Source organism: Schistocerca americana, chromosome 1 (assembly GCF_021461395.2).
Source record: "Schistocerca americana isolate TAMUIC-IGC-003095 chromosome 1, iqSchAmer2.1, whole genome shotgun sequence".
In the NCBI taxonomy this organism is placed as follows: Eukaryota; Metazoa; Arthropoda; class Insecta; order Orthoptera; family Acrididae; genus Schistocerca; species Schistocerca americana.
Window position 1 is genome coordinate 858,219,099 of NC_060119.1, and position 21,849 is coordinate 858,240,947.

A 21,849-nucleotide genomic window follows, 5' to 3' on the forward strand; every position below is an offset into this window, starting at 1 on the left:
TAATCTGCAGTTACCACCTCAATCACACCAGCACCTTGCTGTCTGTCAAATTTTGCAGATCCAGAGGTGCCAGCCTCTCATGTCTTATTCAATCCACCCATGCTGGAGCATGGCGGGTGACTCAGTCACCAGGCCAAGAGGTGGTACTTTCATACAGTACTGACAGACATGCATCAAGAGCGGTGCACGCAGCCATCACCTAGTGCCACTACGTGGAAACAGCAAATGTCATTCTATTTAACCCTGGAGCATTGTGGCTTCTGTCTCAGTCTGTAATGATTTATGTTCTTTTCTTACTTCACTACACTTTCAGATCATTGTACATCAAAAAGATACTGACCCGACTGTGTACAAGGACAATGTAGAGACTGTGTATATGGATTCAACATTAGAGTGACTGCATTTTTATTTGAAATCTCAATTGTTATGTTACTACAGATGGAACGGATGTATGTAAAATATCTAAGGATTAATATTGTTATTATTATGTAAGAAATTAAATTAGGAAAGTTTTGGTTAGAGGAATGGTGTTCCAAGTGTAGAATGGTATGTTCATCAAAGCATAATCGATTATTAATGTATGAAGTCATGAGTGAGTAGAGCTTGCCTGTCTAGAAGAATATGTATCTATTTCTGAAGTGTCATATCAATTGGAATTCAATGAAATACTAGTGAAATGTAATACAATTTTCTGTCATCATTTTGGCTAAGTGCAGTAATATGATTGCAACCAATATCTACAATTAGAAATAAGTACTACAATAGATGCAGTCATAACATTTTAGTCAGAGTTAATTGTTGGAAATGAGAGGAAATATAATGAGACTTAAAGAAATAAGAGTGTCATAAATGGATATACCCAACCAGATCCAATTAACACTGTGTACGAGGCAAAAAAAAGTGCTATCAAAAATCTATTCATGAATCTTTTTACAAAATTCCTTCATTCACCCTCAAAGTACTCTCTATTAGATGCAATCCATTTGTCTTTTTTCCAACCGTTTGGAGCACATCTGGAAGTCTTCAAGTTAAATCATATAGTGCCCTTTGCAAAGCTGTTTTTACTGCCTCCACATCATCATAGCACTTTCCTTTAAACATTCTTTGCATTTGCAGGAATAGGAGAAAGTCACCTGGGGTCGGTTTGACGAATACAGAGGGTGGGGAATGAGAGACCATTCCTGAGATGCCAAATAGTGGCTCACTTGTAAGGCCATGTGTGCAGGGACCTTGTGATGAATTAACTAGTCACCTGATCACTAAAGCTCTGCGTATTTCCTCTGCAAATCCTCTCACAGACATCTTAAAACTTCCACTCAGAACTCACTGGCACAAGCTCCACCTCATACCTGTCTCTGTCAAAATTTGGTCAATCATGAAACAACAGTCCCCATCGATTTTTTTGGTAGATTTTTTCAAGGTTTTCCTTGTTTTGCAACATTGCAGGGCATCCACACTGAGGCTGGTCTTTAGTGCTCATCTCAACATGTTGAAAGCACTCCAACCAGTTGAAACCTTGTGCGCAGCTCACAGCCTCAAGGATTTAGTGGATCTCCACCGCTGATTTTTTAAGCAGGAAACAAAATTTCACACACACACACATTTTGTTCTTTTAAAAGTTGCCTTAATGCCTTCGCAAATGGAACACACCAACAGGCAGAGGAACACGATAGAAATGGCTCTGAGCACTACGGGACTTAACATCTGAGGTCATCAGTCCCCTACCACGATAGAACACCTACACACTGACATCATCTGCACACTTGTGTTGTTGTAAGGAAAACTGTTTGAGTTGCTCTTTCATTTTATATATTATTTATAATTGTAAATTGAATTTAAATTATTTTTACAAAGCCTTAAACCCTGTTTACTCATTTTGAAACAACCTGTACATTTTTGTACCATATATGTACTCGTCTGTCTTCTTTTTACTAACTTGTTCAGTGTTACTTTGTTGTCACAAAATGTCACATACTTCAATGCAAATCATAAGTATTGTGTGTACTTAAAAAGAATTCAGTACTTGTGGAAGATATAAATCTTGAATACCAATTTATGACATAGAAAACAAACACAACTTATGTTCATAACTAGAACAACTTTTATTCTTGTCTAATAATTACAGGCAGACCAGTACCTGAGCACCGACTGTTAAGTAAGTTTATTTTCTTTTATAAATGTGCTCTAGTTGTTAACTTTAGTGACAATGAACATGTATGCTATTTCAAGTATATCACGATGTGATTTGTCAAGAACCTCACAAATTGATAAAGAAATGTGACACACTAATATGTCATGCTTTCAGTGTACATGTGATGAGGATTGGACTCTGGTGAAGAGTGTGATGGAAAGGACTTCAGAGAAGCCAGTCATTAAAAGTCTATAACTAACCAAAGTGTTAAACATGAAGTGGAAAAAACAAAAGAGGAGTTGTGGTGGGCAAGGTGAGCTCAATGCAGGAGGGGGGGCCAAAAAAGAGAAGGCGCCCTATGGGATGGAGGAGAAGACAAAACCATGACTCCAGGAGGGAGGAAGGCTCAGGAGGTGAGTCTGGGGACAGCAGAGATGGAGGTGGTCCCCCATCCATGGGTGTAGTTGGTTGTGACGGTGGGCCACCAGTCTGTCCTCCATACGCAGCACGAAGACTCGCCAAACCTACTAGCCGTCGATGACCAGCAGAATGCAGCATTTACCATGATGAAAAGCGTGAGCCAGGATGTGGGTCCCCAGCATGCAGTGTGGTGATGGAAGTGACCTAGGCAGGTGTGAGTTAGGCAGCATGGGGTGCACCACCATGCGTGACTGGCACAAGTGCAGAAGTTCAACCAGGTTCGTCTGGCCAATCAGCATGGACCTGTAAGAACTGAAACAACGCCAGTGCACCAGGCCATCTCTGATGTATTTCTTCGTTTGGGGTTTGAAAGTTCTTATAAAGATTTCTACCTTTCATACAGCTGAAGGTGGAATAGGGCCATTCTGATGTGGTGGGTACGATGTTCCACACAAAAATCTTGAACAGTCTGTGAGATGAACTGGGGGCCATTGTCCATCACCAGGGCCTGGGGGAGCATTCTAGGGAGAAGATAGGGACGAGGGCCTGCATTATCAATTCCATTGTCATGAAATGGCAGTTTACAATGTGTGAAAACTGGCAATAGACATCTGTTACATTCAACCAATATCCATCCAGAAAGGGCTGTGGAATCTAGGTGGAAGGTTTGTATGGCTGTGATGGATCTGGACACAGTGATCAACATTGCTGTGACACAGCCTGGTGATTTACACACGAGACAAGCAGCAATTAAATGTTCAATCTCTTGATCAACCAGTGGCCATTAGATGTGTTGGCAAGCCAGCATCCTCATCCTTGAAGCCCTCTGGTACCTTCGTTGCAAGAGACAGGGGACGTTCCTCCTGAGAGTCAGTCTATGGAGCAGCACAAAATAATTATGGATGGTATCCGATATCCGAGCTGGAAGCAATTCCAGCAACTCCCTCTGGATATACTGCTGCATTTGGTGGAGAACAGGATCTGACACGACTGAGTGAGCAATGAAGAAGTTCTTAATAAGGAATCCATTTACAACTGTAAAGCGCATGCTGGATGCTGGAAACGTCTCACTGTCAGAGTGTAAATTAATATAGTTTGTGTGGAAGTGTGTGTAGTGATATAACAACTGAACATCAAAATGGAGGCACACAGATGGACACTAACCGAAAAAAGCCGCCTATACTGTCACAAGCCAGCACCTAGAATTATGCTAGCAATAATGATGTAACTTCTTGGAACCATCTGAAGATGTACCTGAAAAGGTTCGAAAACCAGTTCATGGAATAAAACATAATTATTCAAAAAAGTGACTGGTTGCAGTTTTGTATAATTTATTTACATGCAGTATACAGTCACGGTTCTAAAATATCTGTAATGGATAAGCATAATCCATTATATATGTAACTGTTTGCAAAACTATAACTTTCATTCATAAATCAATGACTATTGTGTGCACAATGGCCAGCACCAGCTGCTGCTGCGAGGGCCTTGGCTGCTGGCTGGCATCTCAACATTCTTTGTTGTAGTGAAGAAAACTTGGCACTGGACAGATCTGACTTTGCTAAGTGGCTGTGTACCTGGCCGGTACCTCCATATAGCTCACACAGAACTGCTGAAACATCAGAATCTGATGTATAAGCACTCTTCTGCTCAGCCTCGCCTCACACTTTAGTAGTGACAAGGAAAGTGAAACTCTGGTTGGTTATGCCACAGTAGTTTGAACAAAATATTCATCACTGATTGAAAACTCACTGTTAATGATTAAAGGATAGACTGGTTACTACTATATATGGAATCACATCTTCACCGATTGATAGGTTTGGGTGACTGAAGAATCATCATATTATCACCCCCCCCCCCCTCCCCCAACACACACTCAACATTTTTAGTATACTTGTGAAATGTAGAAGACAATCACGTAAACCCAGAAATCTAAGCTTGACTTTTACAAGCTAACTGCAGTTAATTACTTTAGTTTTGGGGTAAGAGATTTGAGTGCTGCACTGGCAATGGTAGCCATAGATTTATCCATGGTTGATTCTAGCTGTAAACAGATGACCCTTAAATAATAACTTATTGCACTGGAGGAAAAAAAAATCCCTAAGACACGAATAAAGAACTAAAAGCCCTTATAGAATATTTTACTTGATACATTACCCAATAAAATTAACTTCGCTGGCTTATATTTGTTGAGAACTTCTTGAGTTATGAACAGTCCTAAGTAACTGGAAATAAGATGTGAAGGAATTGTAAACAGGTGTTGAAGTATGCTGAATGTTGCACAAGTGTATTCATAGTTCAAACATTGTGAAACTCGTCAAGGATGTGGAATGCTGGAGCAAATGGCTAATACTAGTATGAAGTAACCTCACCAAGAACACTGCAGTGGACTGAATAAGTATATATGAAGAATTAGTTGTTTATTCTGTCTGAACATCTGCAATGTTTGAGTTGTTGAATATTAACGGGTACATACAATTGAGAATAGCTAACAAATGCCCTGTTGTACATGCTGTTTAGTTACAACAGGGTTCAGGTGTCTCAAGGTCGTTGATGTAGTGATGAGTAGCAACAGGTTGCTGTTGTCATTGTGGGAAATACATGGTATTCTCTGCTGTAAGTTTCAATTTGTGTAATGACCTGTAATGGGCTCTAAAACAGCATATACAAATTTATCACGTAAAATAAAGTCTATTACTACTTCTACACCAATACTGGACAAGCCAAGTTACAATGTGTGTGGGAGTGTTGTTCATTGCTTGTGTACCACAGTCATTTCCAACTTTCTGGTTCCAGTTAACAAACAGTGACAGAATGGATGACTGTTGGTAAGTCTCCATGTAAGTGTGAATCTAACAAATTTAATCTTCAAGGTCTTTTCCTAGGACCAAGCAAAATATTGATTGATTCTCCTATGAACATACACACTCATTATTTCAGCCGTAAACTACATCATGATGCAAAAGTGTCTCTTGTAGTAACCACCTCCATGTTACTCTCGTGCTTACTACACAAACCCCCAACGAAACACGCAGTTCTTTTTTGAATATTTCAGCTTACCACTTTTGCACTGGAAAAGCCAAGTGATTGGAGCAGGGATTTATTTGATATTATAAATGTCTTATCTGAAAATTACCCTGAGCAGTTAATAAGAGAACAAACTCATGACGGTTGGGTCTTAGATCAACTTACAATTTTTTGGCTGTGTTAGAAAGCTGCTCTTAAATCTGAGAGAGCTTTGCAGCAAATTTAAATATAGCCAGAGCCTTGCAGACAAAAAAAACCAACTTAAATAAAAAAGAACTATGCATGAAGCATTCCCGAATCCAAAAGTAAAATTCTATTTACCGATCTGATAGTAAATTGTAAGATGATTTGGTATTAAGTTAAATCGGTAAACAGATCACAGCCACTTGTCCATCACACAGTAACCACACTGGCAATGAAATGGAAGATGAAAGAGGGAAGCCCAAATTACTGGACCTAATGACATATCTAAACAAATCTCCATAAAGCATGAAAATCAATTTGCTCCTTCTCTAACAGCAATCTATCGTAGGTCACCAGAAGAATTAGGCATACAAAGTGATTGGAAAAATGTGAACCTCATTCCTTTTCAAGAAGAGTTATCTAACAGAAGCACTCAACTATAGTCCTGTGTCACTGATGTCAGTGTGTTGTAGGATTTTGATGTGATTCATGCTTGTGTATTATGACCCTTTGAAGACTGAAAATCTCCTCTGTTGGTATCAAAATGGATTCAACAAGCAATGATTATGTGAAATCCAGCTCATTCTATTACAGGCCTTAAGAGATTACAAAATTCATCAGCTCACTAAAAGGTAGTGATTCTGCTGATCAGATGATTTCTGAACTGGTCCAAAACTGGCTCACAGAGATATGCAATTGTTCGTATTTTTCCCTTTCAAACACGCAAAAATGACTTGCTGTGCTGGTGCCATAAGTACTCTGGTGCTAAGGTATTTCATTAGCTTCCATCTAACATAATGAAAAAAATTAAGAATCCCAATTAAAATAAATAAATAAATACATATCACATCAGCCTCTCTACAGTTTATATGATTATCTATACTGAAGCTTTCCATTACCTGCTTTGTAAGCAGGAGTGTTCACCGTACGCCGGCAAGACAGATAGTAGTGTGTTCGTAACAGCATTCACTATTTACAGATATAGGAAACTATTTTCTATGAAAATTAATTACATATTTAAGTAAGTATTAAGCTACAAAAAGATGATAAACAGTAGCTGTTGAATAAAGATGAGGAAAATGCAATTTTTTCATAGTAGCAGCTTTTCTTCAATTTTTTGGGTAACTTTTAGCAAGGTTAAGGAAGAATAGTATTAAGCAGTACAGTGATAATCATTATTAATAAAGTTTACACACTAACTAACTTTCTGTGTTCTGCTTTGCTTTTGATGGCAATGCTCCTCATCAGTCAAGTTCTCATTCTTGATGGGATCTACACAACACAGTGGATGGATGAATGAATATCAATGAAAGAGTTACAACAAGAGTCACTGTACAAGTACTTATGGTCCTAGGCATTTTATAGGCTGGCCCAAGGTGTTGATACATTATGTAAATTTAATCATGCTAGCGACATGATGATATTTCCCCGTAAACGATTAAGAATGAACTATGACCTCGGTCTTCCTTTAAACAATGAATAAGCACGGCTAGGTTAATCTTTTGAACTGCCTGAGAGTTCACTATCAACAGACTACAGCACAGAAATTCTGAACCTTGCAGAAGAAGCTCGCAAACTGGTGAAATGAACAATTTTACAGTGCCTTAGTTTAAATTGGTAGGCCGTAATCGATGCGTACTGTAATTTAAAAAACTGTCTAAAACTGTGCCGCAGTCTGCACGCGACTAAAATCCTTTCTCACTATTCTATGAAACGCAGGTGCTGAAGAATTCTACATACTCTGTAGCACTTTCTTTCCGTTGACATGCATAACAGAAATGTAAACGACTTTAGGTCGTCGAAGAATTATTTCAAACTGCACAGTAAACAATAATAAACATTGGCACAAAAACAGGCAACCCTTCCCTACGGTCAAACAGCCAAAGTTCTCACGGACTGAAGATGAATCTCTTAATCGGCGCCGGAAAGATGTGTTGATTACTTACAATACATCCATTCAACTGCAAAACTCAACAACTGTTGTTTATTTAACAAGTGGGCTATGTTGCACACGTTGGTTGTTTTCCTTGATAAAGATATTGTTGCTGTCTACAAATATTTGGCTGCAGTAAAACAAATGACGCCTGCAAAATTTGGTGTCAAGACACAGCTGATCGTGTGTTGAACGCTGCGACGCACAGAAGCGAATTTATTTTTAGCGTAATGGTGTCGTGATGTGTTGGGAGGGAGCGTGCCAGCTAAAATCTGAGAGTAAAAACTGTTTGTTCCAAACAAAGATAATTCGCAAAGGAAATTGTTTACGGTATTCTACATGTTTGTTGCTCAGAACTTGACACTGCAGTTTTAGACAACTGATAGTGTTTAAAGAAAACGAAAGTAGCATAATAATGAAAGGTAGGAAAAGCGTGTTTCGAGATGTTTTTCATCAGCCATACGACGATAAAACAAGAATAAAGTTATACAACAGCAGCAAAGGTTGGTGTCTAGTAAGAGGCATGTCGTCATGGATTGATTGTTGATCTATTTTTACATCGCTACCTATTTGAAGAAAATGAAGCAACAGTACTAGATGTAAATGCAGTGGTCTGTGTTCATTTCCTTATAGTAATTGGATTTTGAGCTTAGTAAAATGACTACGAATATAGGGATAGCAACAGGAACACCACTGTAAGATCTGACTCACTTTAGTTGCAGACAGAGCTATTTACTAAACAAAAAAAAAAGTATCAAATGAAATTAGCTATCCAAAGAATAGGGAAATCCCCCCCCCCCCCCCCCCCCCCCTCTTCGCAGTAACTGCTGACAGTAAGTATCGGCAGCTGCTAAATAGTGAATTTCAAAGGACCCACATAAAGTTTGATGTTAGCAAACGATTAGCTGTCATGGGGACAGCAATGGAAAATGATGTATTGGTCGAAAAAAAAAATTAAACTATCAAGTCCCTATATGAAGCAATAAAATTTCTTGACACCCTGAAAGCAAATTCAAAGCCAGTAAACGAAAGAAAGTTTACTATGAATTAACATGCTCAAAGCTGTGATATTTGCATTCATTCTGATGACTATGCAGCTAGAAAGGACGTTATCTATTAATTCAAATCCTGGTGTACAAATCTAATGCGCAGAATCACTCAGTGCAGTGATATTCCTGGCTCACAGTTGTCATTCGTTCATCATGCTTTGCAGGTCCCATCAATAAGGAGAACTTGCAGGGATGTGGAAAGTAATCAAGTTAATTATAGAAAATTGAATAGTATATTGTGTCAACAACAAATAACCACTATAGGCTTACTGTTGATGCAGTATGTGCTTAAGCCATTCAAATTGTCAAGTAAATTAGAACAAAGCTGCTCTTTATCTCCTATTGGTAGCTTACATTTAAAACCAACAATTACAGCGTTTCAGTGTAAGGGAAAGTATTGTTAGAAACACAAACTTGTGGAAACTTACCAATGGTGTAAATAGATGATTGCCGTAATGTGAAATTGTTTATGAAGTTTTTCATAAAGGACAACTGAACATCTTATCTGTGTGCAACATTTATTTGTACTTTGTTGAACTATAAATTAACTCAACATTGCTTCTGACTTGGAACTGTAAATTTTTTTGTTTTCTTCTTCTTGTGAAATGTTTCATTTTCAGTTTTGGGCATTTGTGTACATAGGGGAGGATCAGAGAAGAGTACTGTTATTGTAATACCATGGATGTTTTTTGTCTGTCAGGAAGCCTCGATTTAATACAGAGACTTCGCTTACTGAAGAGCCTGCCTGTGCATAATGGCTGTGTGAATTCAATTTGTTGGAATGAGACGGGGGAATACATCCTTTCAGGCTCAGATGATCAACATCTTGTTGTAACACATGGTTACAATTATAAGGTAATATGTTTGAAACTGTTAAGTTTACTAGGATTTATCTATACAGTTAGTCATATTACATTCTTAGTACACTCTTGATAATGGTTAAGAAGACTCATCTGAGTTTGAATATAGTGCAATTTATTAGTGCTCCATTGTAACTGTACCAGAGGGTCAATATCTCTCATATTGAGAAGTTGCGGTGTAATGTCAAACTTGTTGATCAACAAATATTAGTTGATAGATCAGAGTCTTCAGATCTCTCTCATAACACAGGTTAATACTGAAGGCTACAGTGTACTCCACATGCTCCTATTATTGAACGATGGAGCACCATAAAGTTAATATATTTTCGGGTTGATGAAAACTCTCTAAGTGTTCCCAGAGAAAATATTGTAAACACCTGCATGGAATGCAAATTATTCTGTTTTCTGTATCTGACACATCAGTAACCCATGTACTATTTCTACAAGTCACTCTGTCACTTTCAAGTGTTCATAGTAAACAATCACCAAAACAGACAATGGCCAGTAGGGTGATGTACTGACTACGTGCCCCTCCACATCTGAATCCAATGACGCCTGTCAGCTGCAAACAATCAGTAATGTTGGGCCCTCTGAGGCCTGTTCGTACAGAGTTAAGATTCACTGGATAGATATGTACCCGGTAGAGCAGTTCATAATGGGAATGAACCACCATGGTATACAGTCACTGTAAAGAAGAAATAGAGACTACTGCAAAATAGCAGTAAAACAAAGCATAGGGCCCTATAGATGCTGAATGAAACATGTTTGACTGTCAAGAGAGCAATGCATTGTGCCTTAAGTGACTATCATAGCAGTATATTGGCAAGTGATCTTCCGCAGAACCCAAAGAAATTCTGGTGGTATTTGAAGGCTGTTAGGGGCACCAAAGTTAGTGTCTGGTCCTCAGGGAATGAGACAGGAATTGAAATTGAGGGTAGCAATGCAAAAGCTGAAATACTTAACTCCATTTTCGAATGTTTTCAAAGGAAAACCCAGGAGAATTGCTCCAATTTAATCACTGTACCACTGAAAAGATGCATGAAATAAGTAATAGTACCAGATGTGTCGAGAAACAGGTGAAATCATTAAAATTGAACGAAACTCCAGGCCGCCCCCCCCCCCCCCCCCATGGAATCCCTGTCAGATTCTGTACTAAATTTTTGCCTGAGTTAGCCCCTCTTCTAACCATAATCTTTCGTAGGTCCATTGAACAAAAAACAGTGTCCAGTTCTTGGAAAAAACACAGGTCACACTCGTCTACAAATAGGGTAGAAGAAGTGATCCACAAAACTATTGTCAACTATCCTTGACATCAATTTGTTGTAGAATCTTAGAAATATTCTGAGCTCAAACATAGTGAGGTTTCTTGAACAGAATGACCTCCTTAGTGCCAACCATCATGGATTTTGTAAACGCTGATCATGTGAAACTCAACTCGCCATTTCCTCACAATGACACTGAAAGCTTTAGATAAAGGCAAACAGGTAGATACAATGTTCCTTGATTTCTCAAAAGCATTTGACTCAGCACTGCACCTATGCTTATTATCAAAAGTACAATCATATGGGGTAATATGTGACTGGATTGAGGACTTCTTGGTAGGGAGAACACAGCATGGATGGAGAGTCATTGTCAGATGTAGAAGTAACTTTGTGTGTGCCCCAGGGAAGTGTGTTGGGGCCATTTTTGTTCGTGTTGTGTATTAATGACCTTACAGACAATCAGGCTTTTTGCAGATGATGCAATTATCTATAATGAAGTACTACCTGAGAGAAGCTGAACAAATATTCTGTCAGATCTCTGTAAGATTTCTACACGGTGCATAGATTGGCAACTTGCTCTAAATGTTCAGAAATATAAAATTTTGCACTTCACTAAAAGAAAAGAGGAAAAAAAGTAGTATCCTATGACTATAAAATCAGTGAGTCACTTTTGGAATTGACCAATTCATTCAAATGCCTGAGTGTGACACTTTGTAGGAATATGAAATGGAATGATCTCATATGTTCAGTCATGTGTAAAGCAGGTGGTAGACTTCGATTTATTGGTAGAATACTGGGGAAGTGCAATCAGTGTACAGAGGAAATTGCGTACAAATCACTCATGTAACAGATTCTAGAACATCGCTCAAGTGTGTTGGACCTGTACCAGACAGGACTAACAGGGGATATTGAACGTATGCAGAGAAGGACAGCACAAATGGTCACAGGTTTGTTAACGCATACAGAGAAGGACACTATGAATGGTCACAGGTTTGTTCAATACATGATAAGAGTGTCAGAGAGATACAGAAGGAACTGAACTGGCGGCTTCTTGAAGACAGATGTAAACTCTCCCAAGAAAGTCTATTAACAAAGTTTCAAGAATTGGCTTTAAATGATTACTCTAGGGATATACAACAACTCCCTATGTACCGCTCACATAGGCATCGTGAGGATAAGATTAGAATTATTGCTACACACACACACAGAGGCATTCAGACAGTCATTCTACCAGTGCTCCATAAGTGAACGGAACAGGAAGAAACCCAAGTGACTGGTACAATGGGATGTAGACTCTGCCATGCACCTCATGGTGGTTTTCAGAGAAGAAATGTAGGTGTAGATGAAGTTTTAGTGTAGATCTGCAGTATTAAATCAGTAAACATGATTTTAAATTAATTTAATCTGCTAATAACAGTATGAATGGCAGTAGTAATAACGAAATTACCCCAGAGCTTGTGCTTTCTCCAGGCGTTAGCAGTAGAAATCTTACAAATTTCAATTTTTTAGCCAGATGATAAGGTTCCATAGTTGTAAAATTCAGTTACTTGAGTACAGACAAACAGTGGGTTCCTCTACTCCCTGTGTTTTAATGAAGTGAAGTGAAGTGAAATGATGGTATGGCATTGCTGGCCGAGATTCCCCATCCAGGGAAGTTCGGCCGCTGAGTGCGAGTCTTATTTCAGTTGACGCCAAACAGGGCGACTCGCTTGCCAGTGATGAGGATGAAATGATGATGTGGACAACACAACACCCAGTCCACGAGCTGAGAAAATCTTCAACGCGGCCGGGAATCAAACCCGGGCCCGCTGCGTGGGAGGCAAGCACGTAAAAACATGGTATAAACTGGGGAGTCATAACCTAAAAGTGCCCAGAAGACTCATAGTGCTGAAAAGTCATTCTGAGAACATTCTCCACAATTGTCCTCACCAAAGTGTTTTTTGCTTGATGAGCATCTCCCTAATCTAAAATTGCTCAGAAAATTTACAATGGTGAAAAATCATTATGAGAACAGTCTCCATAACTATCTTGGGCAAAGTATTGTTTGCTTAGTCAGCATCTTCTGATGTCACAAGTGTTTGTTTAGAGTTTCAAGATACTGCCTTTGATGACTAAGCAGATGGATGTAGTCTGAAAATAACACTAACAAATGATGAAAGGCTGCCAGTTTCTTGCTGAGGGTCAGTTTTAAAATACTTTGATGTTTTGATGGGGTATCATACTCATCATCTTGTGGCAAAGTAGTGAGATATTGCAGGTGTCCTGGTATTTACGTGAGATAGGCAAGCACAACCTCCCCATGGATACATGGGCTGAGGCTTGTGCGGTTGGTGGGTGGGAGGGTTGCTGGACGGGAGCTGTGGAGTGGTAGTGAACCGAGACTGGAGGCTTTGTTTGAATCTCTTTGTGGACACTGTTAATCCAACTCATACGCTTGTCATACTTTCAGCATATAGTTGCTGATGTGGGATTGATAGAAATTAGGTTCCATGAAAATCTCACCAACGGGGATATCAGCTCAATTCATTATGGAATCCTGTGTTAGCAGCTGAAGCCCATTCAGCGGTGAACAGCATGCGAAGTTGCTGAAGAATACCCATGCAAAGACGAGAAACGTTTTAAGATGTCTGAATTTCAAAACAAGGAAGCCTGGTAGGTCACAGTACTGGAACCCTTTTTTTTTTTTTTTTTTTTTTTTTTTTTTTTTTTTTTTTTTTTTACAATTAGAGCAATCAACTATATTTATATTGGAATTCATTGAACATTTTGGATTAAACACTGACATGAACTGAGCATACAACTAAATACAAACTATTTCACATAGTATTCTGTGGCGAGGAATGTCTTTTCTCACTGTCTGTTGTAGGAAATATTTTGGTTTTGCCCGGTGATACTGAAATTAGGAGAGTTGGTACCCGTGACAGAAGGACAATTGCGAATCAATGTGTTTGCATTTCCTGTAGCTACTGTTGTTATGTGATGTGACATTGTTGTATTAGAAGTGGTTGAACACTTTGGATTAAACACATGAAATGAATGGGTGTAAATGTTGAGAAAGGGTGCGCTAGTAATATTTTGTGATGGACAAGTTAAATGCCTCACATACCATTACATTGCCATCATTAGCTTTAACAGTCTTTCATTTATGGGGAATTCAACCTCATAAATCAGATCTTGAGAAATATGGTAAGGAGATTTCTGGCAGAAGGTAAATAATTTAGAAGTAAAAGAGACCACTCACCGAATAGTAGAAGTAATGAGTCAAAACACACACACACACACACACACACACACACACACACACACACACACACACACAAATATATGCATGTCTGTGTCTCATTGCTTCGCTATTCTGTGTGTGGTCTCCTTTACTACTAAATTTTGTAAAATCTTGAAGACTTGTAAGAAAGATGCAGTGGATTAAGTCATGTATTTTTCAGATGTTCATTGTTCAAAGGAAAATGTGCCAAACCAAATAAGGAAACAGACCCTGACTTGCAGTCATTATAGGCGTATAGGCATTCAGTTTGACTCCTAATGCCCGTTCCACAGGACAGATTTTGCATGGTGTGCAAGGTGATGATCATTGCAGCTCCACCACACATCATATTTGTAGCAGAACAACAATTGCACCAGATGATGCTTGCTGCCACCACTTCCACTCCCCACTCCCAAAACACTATCTAGGCTTATTTAGACCATACTGCTATCAGCAGTTCATTAGTTTCACAGAAACTCAATATCCACGTAGCACTCTTAAAATGCTCATATATGAGAATTGTCCCAATTTAATCCTCATACCACTGAAAAGGTGAATGCAATAAGTATTAGTGTCAATGGCATTGAGAAACAGCTGAAGTTGTTAAAAAGCTCCAGGCCCCAATGGAATCCCTGTGAGATTCTACGCTGAGTTTGTGGCTGAGTTAGCCACTCTTCTAACTGTAATCTAGTTTAGATTCCTCGAACAAAAGATCATGCCCATTTCTTGGAAAAAGGCACAGGTCACGCCTATCTACAAGGAGGGTAGTAGAAATGATCCACAACACTACCATCCAGTATCCTTGACATCAATTTATTGTTGACTTTTAGAACATATTCTGAGCTAAAAAATAATGAGGTATCTTGAACAGAAAAGCTCCTCAGGGCCAACCAGCATGAGTTTCGAAAACATCAGTCATGTGAAACCAATTTGCACTTCTATCATGTGACATACTGAAAGCTTTGGGTCAAGGCAACCCATAGATATAGTATTTCTTGACTTCCAAAAAAAAATTGACTCCGCACTGCGCCTACACTTATTGTCAAAAGTGTGATCATATAGTCTATCAAGAGAAATTTGCGACTGAATTGAGGACTTTTTGGTAGGGAGGACCCAGCATGTTATCTTGGATGGAGAGTCATCGTCAGATGCAGAAGTAACTTCGGGTGTGTCCCAGGCAATTGTGCTGGGGTCCTTGCTGTTTATGTTGTATGTTGATGACCTTGCACACAATCAGACTTTTTGCAGATAAAGCACTTGTCTATAATGAAGTACTATCTGAGAAAACTGCATAAATATTCAGCCAGATTTTAATAAGATTTCAACATCATGCAGAGATTGGTAACTTGCTCTAAATGTTCAGAAATGTTAAATTTCACATTTCACAAAATGAACAAAACATAGTATCCTATGACTTTAGTATCAATGAGTCACTGTTGAAATCAGCCAATTCATGCAAATACCTGGGTGTGACACTTTGCAGGGATATGAAATGGAATGATCACATAGCAGGTGGTATCGGTTTATTGGTAGAATACTGGGAAAGTGCAATCTACGAAAGAGATTTCTTACAAATCACTCATGTAACATATTCTAGAATATTGCTCAAGTGTGTACCAGATGGGACTACTAGAGGATACTGAATATGTACAGAGAAGGCCAGCCTGAATGGTCAGAGGTTTGGTTAGTCCATGGGAAAGTGTCACAGAGATACTGAAGGAACTGAACTGGCAGACTCTTGAAGACAGATTTAAACTCTCCTAAGAAAGTCTATTAACCAAGTTCCTAAAATGAGTTTAAATGATTACTCGAGCGATATACTACAACCCTCTATGTATCGCTCACATAGGCATCATGAGGATAAGATTAGAATAATAGCTGCACACACACACACAGAGGCATTCAAATAATCATTCTTTCCAGACTCCATATGTGAATGGAACAGGAAGAAACCCTAAAATTGGTACAATCGCAAGACGGTTTGCAGAGCATAGATGTAGATGTAGATGAAGATATGAAAGTCCTGTTTCTGTGTGTACCTCAGCTAAGGCATTGCTTGATAGTGGTCTGCTTTACTATGTCTGGGAATAAGTTTGCCCATAACAGCTTTCTTTAGTGACTGTAAAAGTATGTATAATGTAAAAATCTAAGTTCACTGGTGACACACCAGTTGTAAAATTCATTTCTTATTGCCAGTTGTCTTACACGTTCCCCCTGTGCCATACTGTGTGTGTGTGTGTGTGTGTGTCCTAATGTTATTTTTGTTGTATAACTTTACAATTTAAAACTTTGTAGTGCATTTTCCAGGTTCTTACTGATCTGAAAACTAGTCACCGTGCCAACATATTCAGTGCTAAGTTCCTACCAAGCAGTGGTGACACAAGTATCATCTCATGTTCTGGTGATGGCATAATACTCTACACTGGTTGGTACTCCTCTGTGATGTAGATTAGACATGGATGTATGAATTTGGAAATAATTGGTCTCATAATAGAAATATTTTCCAATAGACTATTTTATAATGTATGGTTATATTACAGTGCATTTTTTGAAGTGTTATGCAAAGCCTGGAAGGAAATTACTTTTCTATGAGTGAACTTTGAATAATATTAACTCGGAATTTGTAGTCTTCCAGCACCTCACTGAAATTTTTATTAAATCTAACAATTCTGTTTTGTTTACTTGAATACCCCGTTAATATTTAAGTCAGTGAAGAAGTTGCTTGAGTTGAGTGTTTAATAATTTGTCACTACCACAGTTTTATTGTAACAACATATTAAACAGACACAGTAGATCTGGAACAGGGAAGGATTTTGTGGCTTACATGAAAATGAGGCCTAAGGACAATGTGCACATAGAAAGTTAACTTTTTGAATAACTGTGTAGTACGCACAAAATTGTAACACATACTAACCAAATGGATGATTTGACAGCAGATTCTTTCTTAAAAGAATTTTTATCACAATTAATGTTCCTATAGCAATTGTAAAATATAGTCATGACATCAAATTTAGTTCTTAACATTTAGAGAACATTACCAGATATGAAGTTTTGTTATGGTTTTAGGACACATTTTAGGAAAGGTTTAAAGGCCATAATCACTTTACACTTAAACATAACCTCAGATATTAACACCTTTTCTGTAATTACCATGTTTCTATTTTTGGCGTTCATCAGATTTTGTTATATCAGGTAGTTACGTATTCTCTGTCAGTGACTCACAAATGTAGGCACCTTTAATGTAAAAACGTTTGTGTTAAATTAATCAACCAAAAGGTATTTTGCATCACTTCTTATTTGCTTGTTTCTTCTCACACTATGAGGAAGCCAACTGCACATAATAGTAAATTTCTTTGAAGATAAGTAACCCTGGAAGTAATTTTGGGTAAATAGTTTCATTTTCACAATTTGAAATAACACAGTGTCAATGCTATTTCAGGATGCTAAAAAAACTGTATGAGGTAACCTCTTACAGATTAAAGCAAAGTCCTCCACTCTAAATGTAGCATCCTGTTGAGAGTATAATGAATTTGGTGCTCTGTCCCATGTGAAGGGGAAAATTATGATTTGTTATTGGTTTTCAGTAATCTAGCTTGAAGTTTTGATGTAGCAACATTTTATCAAACCCATTACATCACTGAACTGTATTTGTGGGGCCACTTTCATGGTCCAATTGTGCGTGTGCATCATATATGTTATTTGTGTCTGTTCTGAGGCGGATAGACATTTATTTGCTTGTTTGTCATACCACTGTGACTGGAAGTAAGTCTGATAAGTTATGCCTCCCTGGGAGCTCATGTCTCCTTTATGAGTATATGCAGTGAACATTAGACCCTAAGCCACCACAGAATTGTTCTCTTTCTTTCCTATGCCGCAATTCCCCCAATCTTCACCCCCCCCCCTCTCTCTCTCTCTTTCTCTCTCCCTCCCCTTCCCCCTCCCTCTGTTGTGCCCAGTTGACCTTAGTATTGTATCTTGATGCCACTGTGTCTATTCTTTAAATTGTTTCTTCAGGTTGTTTTCTTTGCTTTCTTCTCATGATTATCTTTTTGGTAAAATATTATAGTCCTTGCTTTTGGGTTTGACTCTGCACCTTTTTTTCCAAATTTTGACTGTAGTGTGGACCATATGGTGGAAATACCTAAGTGGGACACATCCACAGGACAGTAAAATCACCTATGCAGTTCCACTATTTGGATATCTACTGTTGCCAACAAGCCACCTTGGTAGCCAATCCGACATGTTGGGGTCATCAGGCGTCAGGTACCTTCTCCATCATTACCATCTGACAGGATTTAGGTGGTTGATGCTCAAGCTGTTACTGCCCTATGCAAAATGTCTTTCCTTGTAGGGCATATTGAGTCTGAACTATGGCCTCGAGCAGGAGGATATAGCCATTATTGGGTGGCACCCTTGAAGAGCTTTGACGGATAGATGGCAGACATACTGCCCACAGCCTTTCCTTCCTGTCACTTGGACAAGGGAATGATTAGAAAACAAGAAATGAAATTTACTCATTGTTTAGGTCGCGCTAGGACAGATTGTCATTCCAGCACAACAATGACATTACTGTTTGTTAAGTATGTCAAAGATAATTTTGATGAACTAGTTACCCTGGAAAAAAGGTGGAATGGATCTGTGTAGAGTAAAGTAGAAACTGAAATCCCTATCTTAAGCACTCCAAACCGGAAACATTTTAGGAGATGTCCCTATCACTATTGCCCCACCCAATATCCTATGTACAACCAAAGGCATTATATTTCAAGTGTAAAACACTCCAGCTGAACAAAGAACTCAGAGCAAACATAGAACATCACAGCATGAATTTTGTACAGCATGTATAGAAGGTCTCAAAGGAAAATTGGGTTGACATTGCTGCTTTCATATTGGCATTTGAAGGACACATCCTACCAGAAAACATAAGAATCGTGGCATATAGCTGTGGCACTAAGCCTTACGTTCTGCTACCCACAAGGTGTTTCTCATGTTTTAGTTTTGATCATGTACCATCTTTTTGTCCTTCAGAACCCATCTCTGGCAATTGTGGCAGAACTCCATATGATGACCACCCTTGTGAAAAAACTTTGCTGTGTGCAGTCTGCCCAGACCATCATTTTCCCAGTGTTGCAAGTTGTCTCAGTTTTTAAGAAGGAAAAGTGAACACAGGAACAGAGTATATCAAAACTCGAATAAGTACGAATGTCTCCATTTAATTTATATGAAAATGAAATTTGTGAAGGCTATAGTTAGCAACTTCTCTTTTCCAAGTTGTGAACTACCTATCAGATCAATAAATCATTCGAGGAAGAAGTTACTACTTCCTTTTGACATCACCTAAGCTGAGTCTTGCTGATAGCAGTCACTTCCATCCTCCACCCTTCTCCTTAGGTGTGTTCTCCTCTTGCATTTTAACTGCCTGACACGCAAGAATAACAATTGCTGGGAGGAGTGGATATGACAACCGGGCCATAGAACAGTCCTATTGTCTTTTTATTTGGGTAAAGAAGCTGAGGAAACCTCTCAAGAATTTGTAAAGCAAAAACTACATTGAGAGTACCACTTGACTTTGAATATCCCCCATGTGAGACAGATCTGTTGATTAATTATTAAGACTTAATTACTGATGGACAAAGTTCAGAAAGTACAACAGGCTAAGAAGCAACTATGAATTTATTAATGGCTGTGTAGATGACACTTATGAAATCTGAATAATGAAATTGGATCATGAAATTCTAATAACAACTTACGTTCAAAAGTCATTCATTCTGGGACGATATTACCTTCATTCATGCTAACATTAAATATTATTCATGTACACAGCCAAATTCATATTCTGGCTCTGTTTCAACAATGTCTCTTATTGACTCTGGCCAGTTGTGTTTGACAACCATGACTATCATGCTGCCTATCCAAAACGAGTTGTAACCAGAGATTTAGCGAAGCTTTTCCGCAACTCACAGAGGCTATATTTATTCTCGTATTGACAAAGGTACGGAAATGGTAACCCCACTTCCCCATAACTCTTATATTTTTGACCTTGGATTCCTCATGTGTTTGTCAAATCTAAGGGCATAAACTCAAACAGGCCCTGACCAAAATATTCAAGTTATTCAAGAAAGATTATAAAAGGCAAGAAAGATCAGACACTCACTAATGTTGTGGGATGTCTATAACTAATATACAAATTGCATAATTAACATAGCCATAACTACTGGAAAGACATATAATGTCAACAAAAATAAACAATTATGAAGGCAACATCTAAGTAGGTAATAAACAAATACGGAGAAAACTTGTTAGTGGAATACAGTCATAGAGGAAAAAAGGACCAATCTAATCTAACTTTGAAACTGTGGCCACTATTTAATAATCAAGAAGATAGCACTTTTAAAGATACTAATTAATAAACAAGATCACTTCCGTAAAAACACAGTCATTTACTTCTGTGTAAGCACTCAGTCTGTTATGTAATTACGTAGTATGAAATCAGTGTCAAATCTTAAAAGACTTTAAAAGTAATATTTGGTTGACTGGTTTATGACTCTCTGTCAGTGCAATCATTTGATGTAACAGTTGAACTGTGAATATTTATGGAGTAAAATGCTTTTTCATAAAAGTTAGTTATGTGAAAAAGAGAGATCTAAAGACATAAAAACATCTTGCAGCAATATTCAGATCATAGTAGCCTAAGATAAATAATAGATGTCATCAAACAAGATTATTAAATCATTACATTACATAGCGTCTAGATAAAATTGTTTCATCAGAAAATTTGTGTCTAAAATTGATAGTATAAGTTTACTAAAATGTTAGAGTATGATTCAGAAAGACCTTCAAAAATGGTAATTTCCCTTTTTTTATGTAGATGCACTTTCATGATGCACTATTTAATTCACCATTTCACTATGCTCTGTTTTTAAACACTTCACTCTGGCATACTCATACACTATGTGCTCAAAACATACATTTTTGATATTAGGTGCATTGTGTTGCCACCTACTGCCAGGTACTCCATAACAGCGACCTCAGTAGTCATTAGACATCATGAGAGACCAGACTGGCCCACTCCACAGAACTCACGGACTTCGAAAGTGGTCATGTGATTGGGTATCACTTGTGTCATACGTTTGTACGTGAGATTTCCACACACCTAAACATCCCTAGGTCCACTGTTTCCGGTGTGATAGTGAAGTGGAAATGTGAAAGGACACGTACAGCACAAAAGCATACAGGCTGACCCCATCTGTTAACTGACAGAGACTGCCGATGGTTGAAGAGGGTTGTAATGTGTAATAGGCAGACATCTATCCAGACCATCACACAGGAATTCCAAACTACATCAGGATCCACTGCAAGTACTATGACAATTAGGTGGGAGGTGAGAAAACTTAGATTTCATGGTCGAGCGGCTGCTTATAAGCCACACATCATGCTGGTAAATGCCAAATGATGCCTTGCTTGGTGTAAGGAGCATAAACATTGGACGATTGAACAATGGAAAAAACATTGTGTGGAGTGATGAATCACGGTAGACAGTGTAATGATCCAATGGCAAGGTGTGGGTTTGGCAAATGCCTGGTAAACATCATCTGCCAGTGTGTGTAGTGCCAACAGTAAAATTTGGAACCGGTGGTGTTATGGTGTGGTCATGTTTTTCATGGAAGGGGCTTGCACCCCTTGTTGTTTTGCATGGCACTATCAGAGCACAGGCCTAGAATGATG

At 38.5% G+C, this 21,849-nt stretch overlaps 1 protein-coding gene across 2 annotated transcripts in view; it reads left to right on the forward strand.

Annotated features, from left to right (window-relative positions):
- Window positions 1–7,704: 7,704 nt before the first annotated feature.
- The window catches only part of LOC124613679 (DDB1- and CUL4-associated factor 6-like), a 180,711-nt gene continuing 166,566 nt past the window's right edge, over window positions 7,705–21,849 (forward strand). For both annotated transcript variants that reach the window (XM_047142399.1, XM_047142406.1), the window contains exons 1-3: window positions 7,705–8,197; window positions 9,444–9,598; window positions 16,435–16,552. In XM_047142399.1, coding sequence (XP_046998355.1) covers window positions 8,110–8,197; window positions 9,444–9,598; window positions 16,435–16,552 — 361 coding nt within the window. In that variant the 5' untranslated portion in view covers window positions 7,705–8,109. The remainder of the gene's footprint in view (window positions 8,198–9,443; window positions 9,599–16,434; window positions 16,553–21,849) is intronic.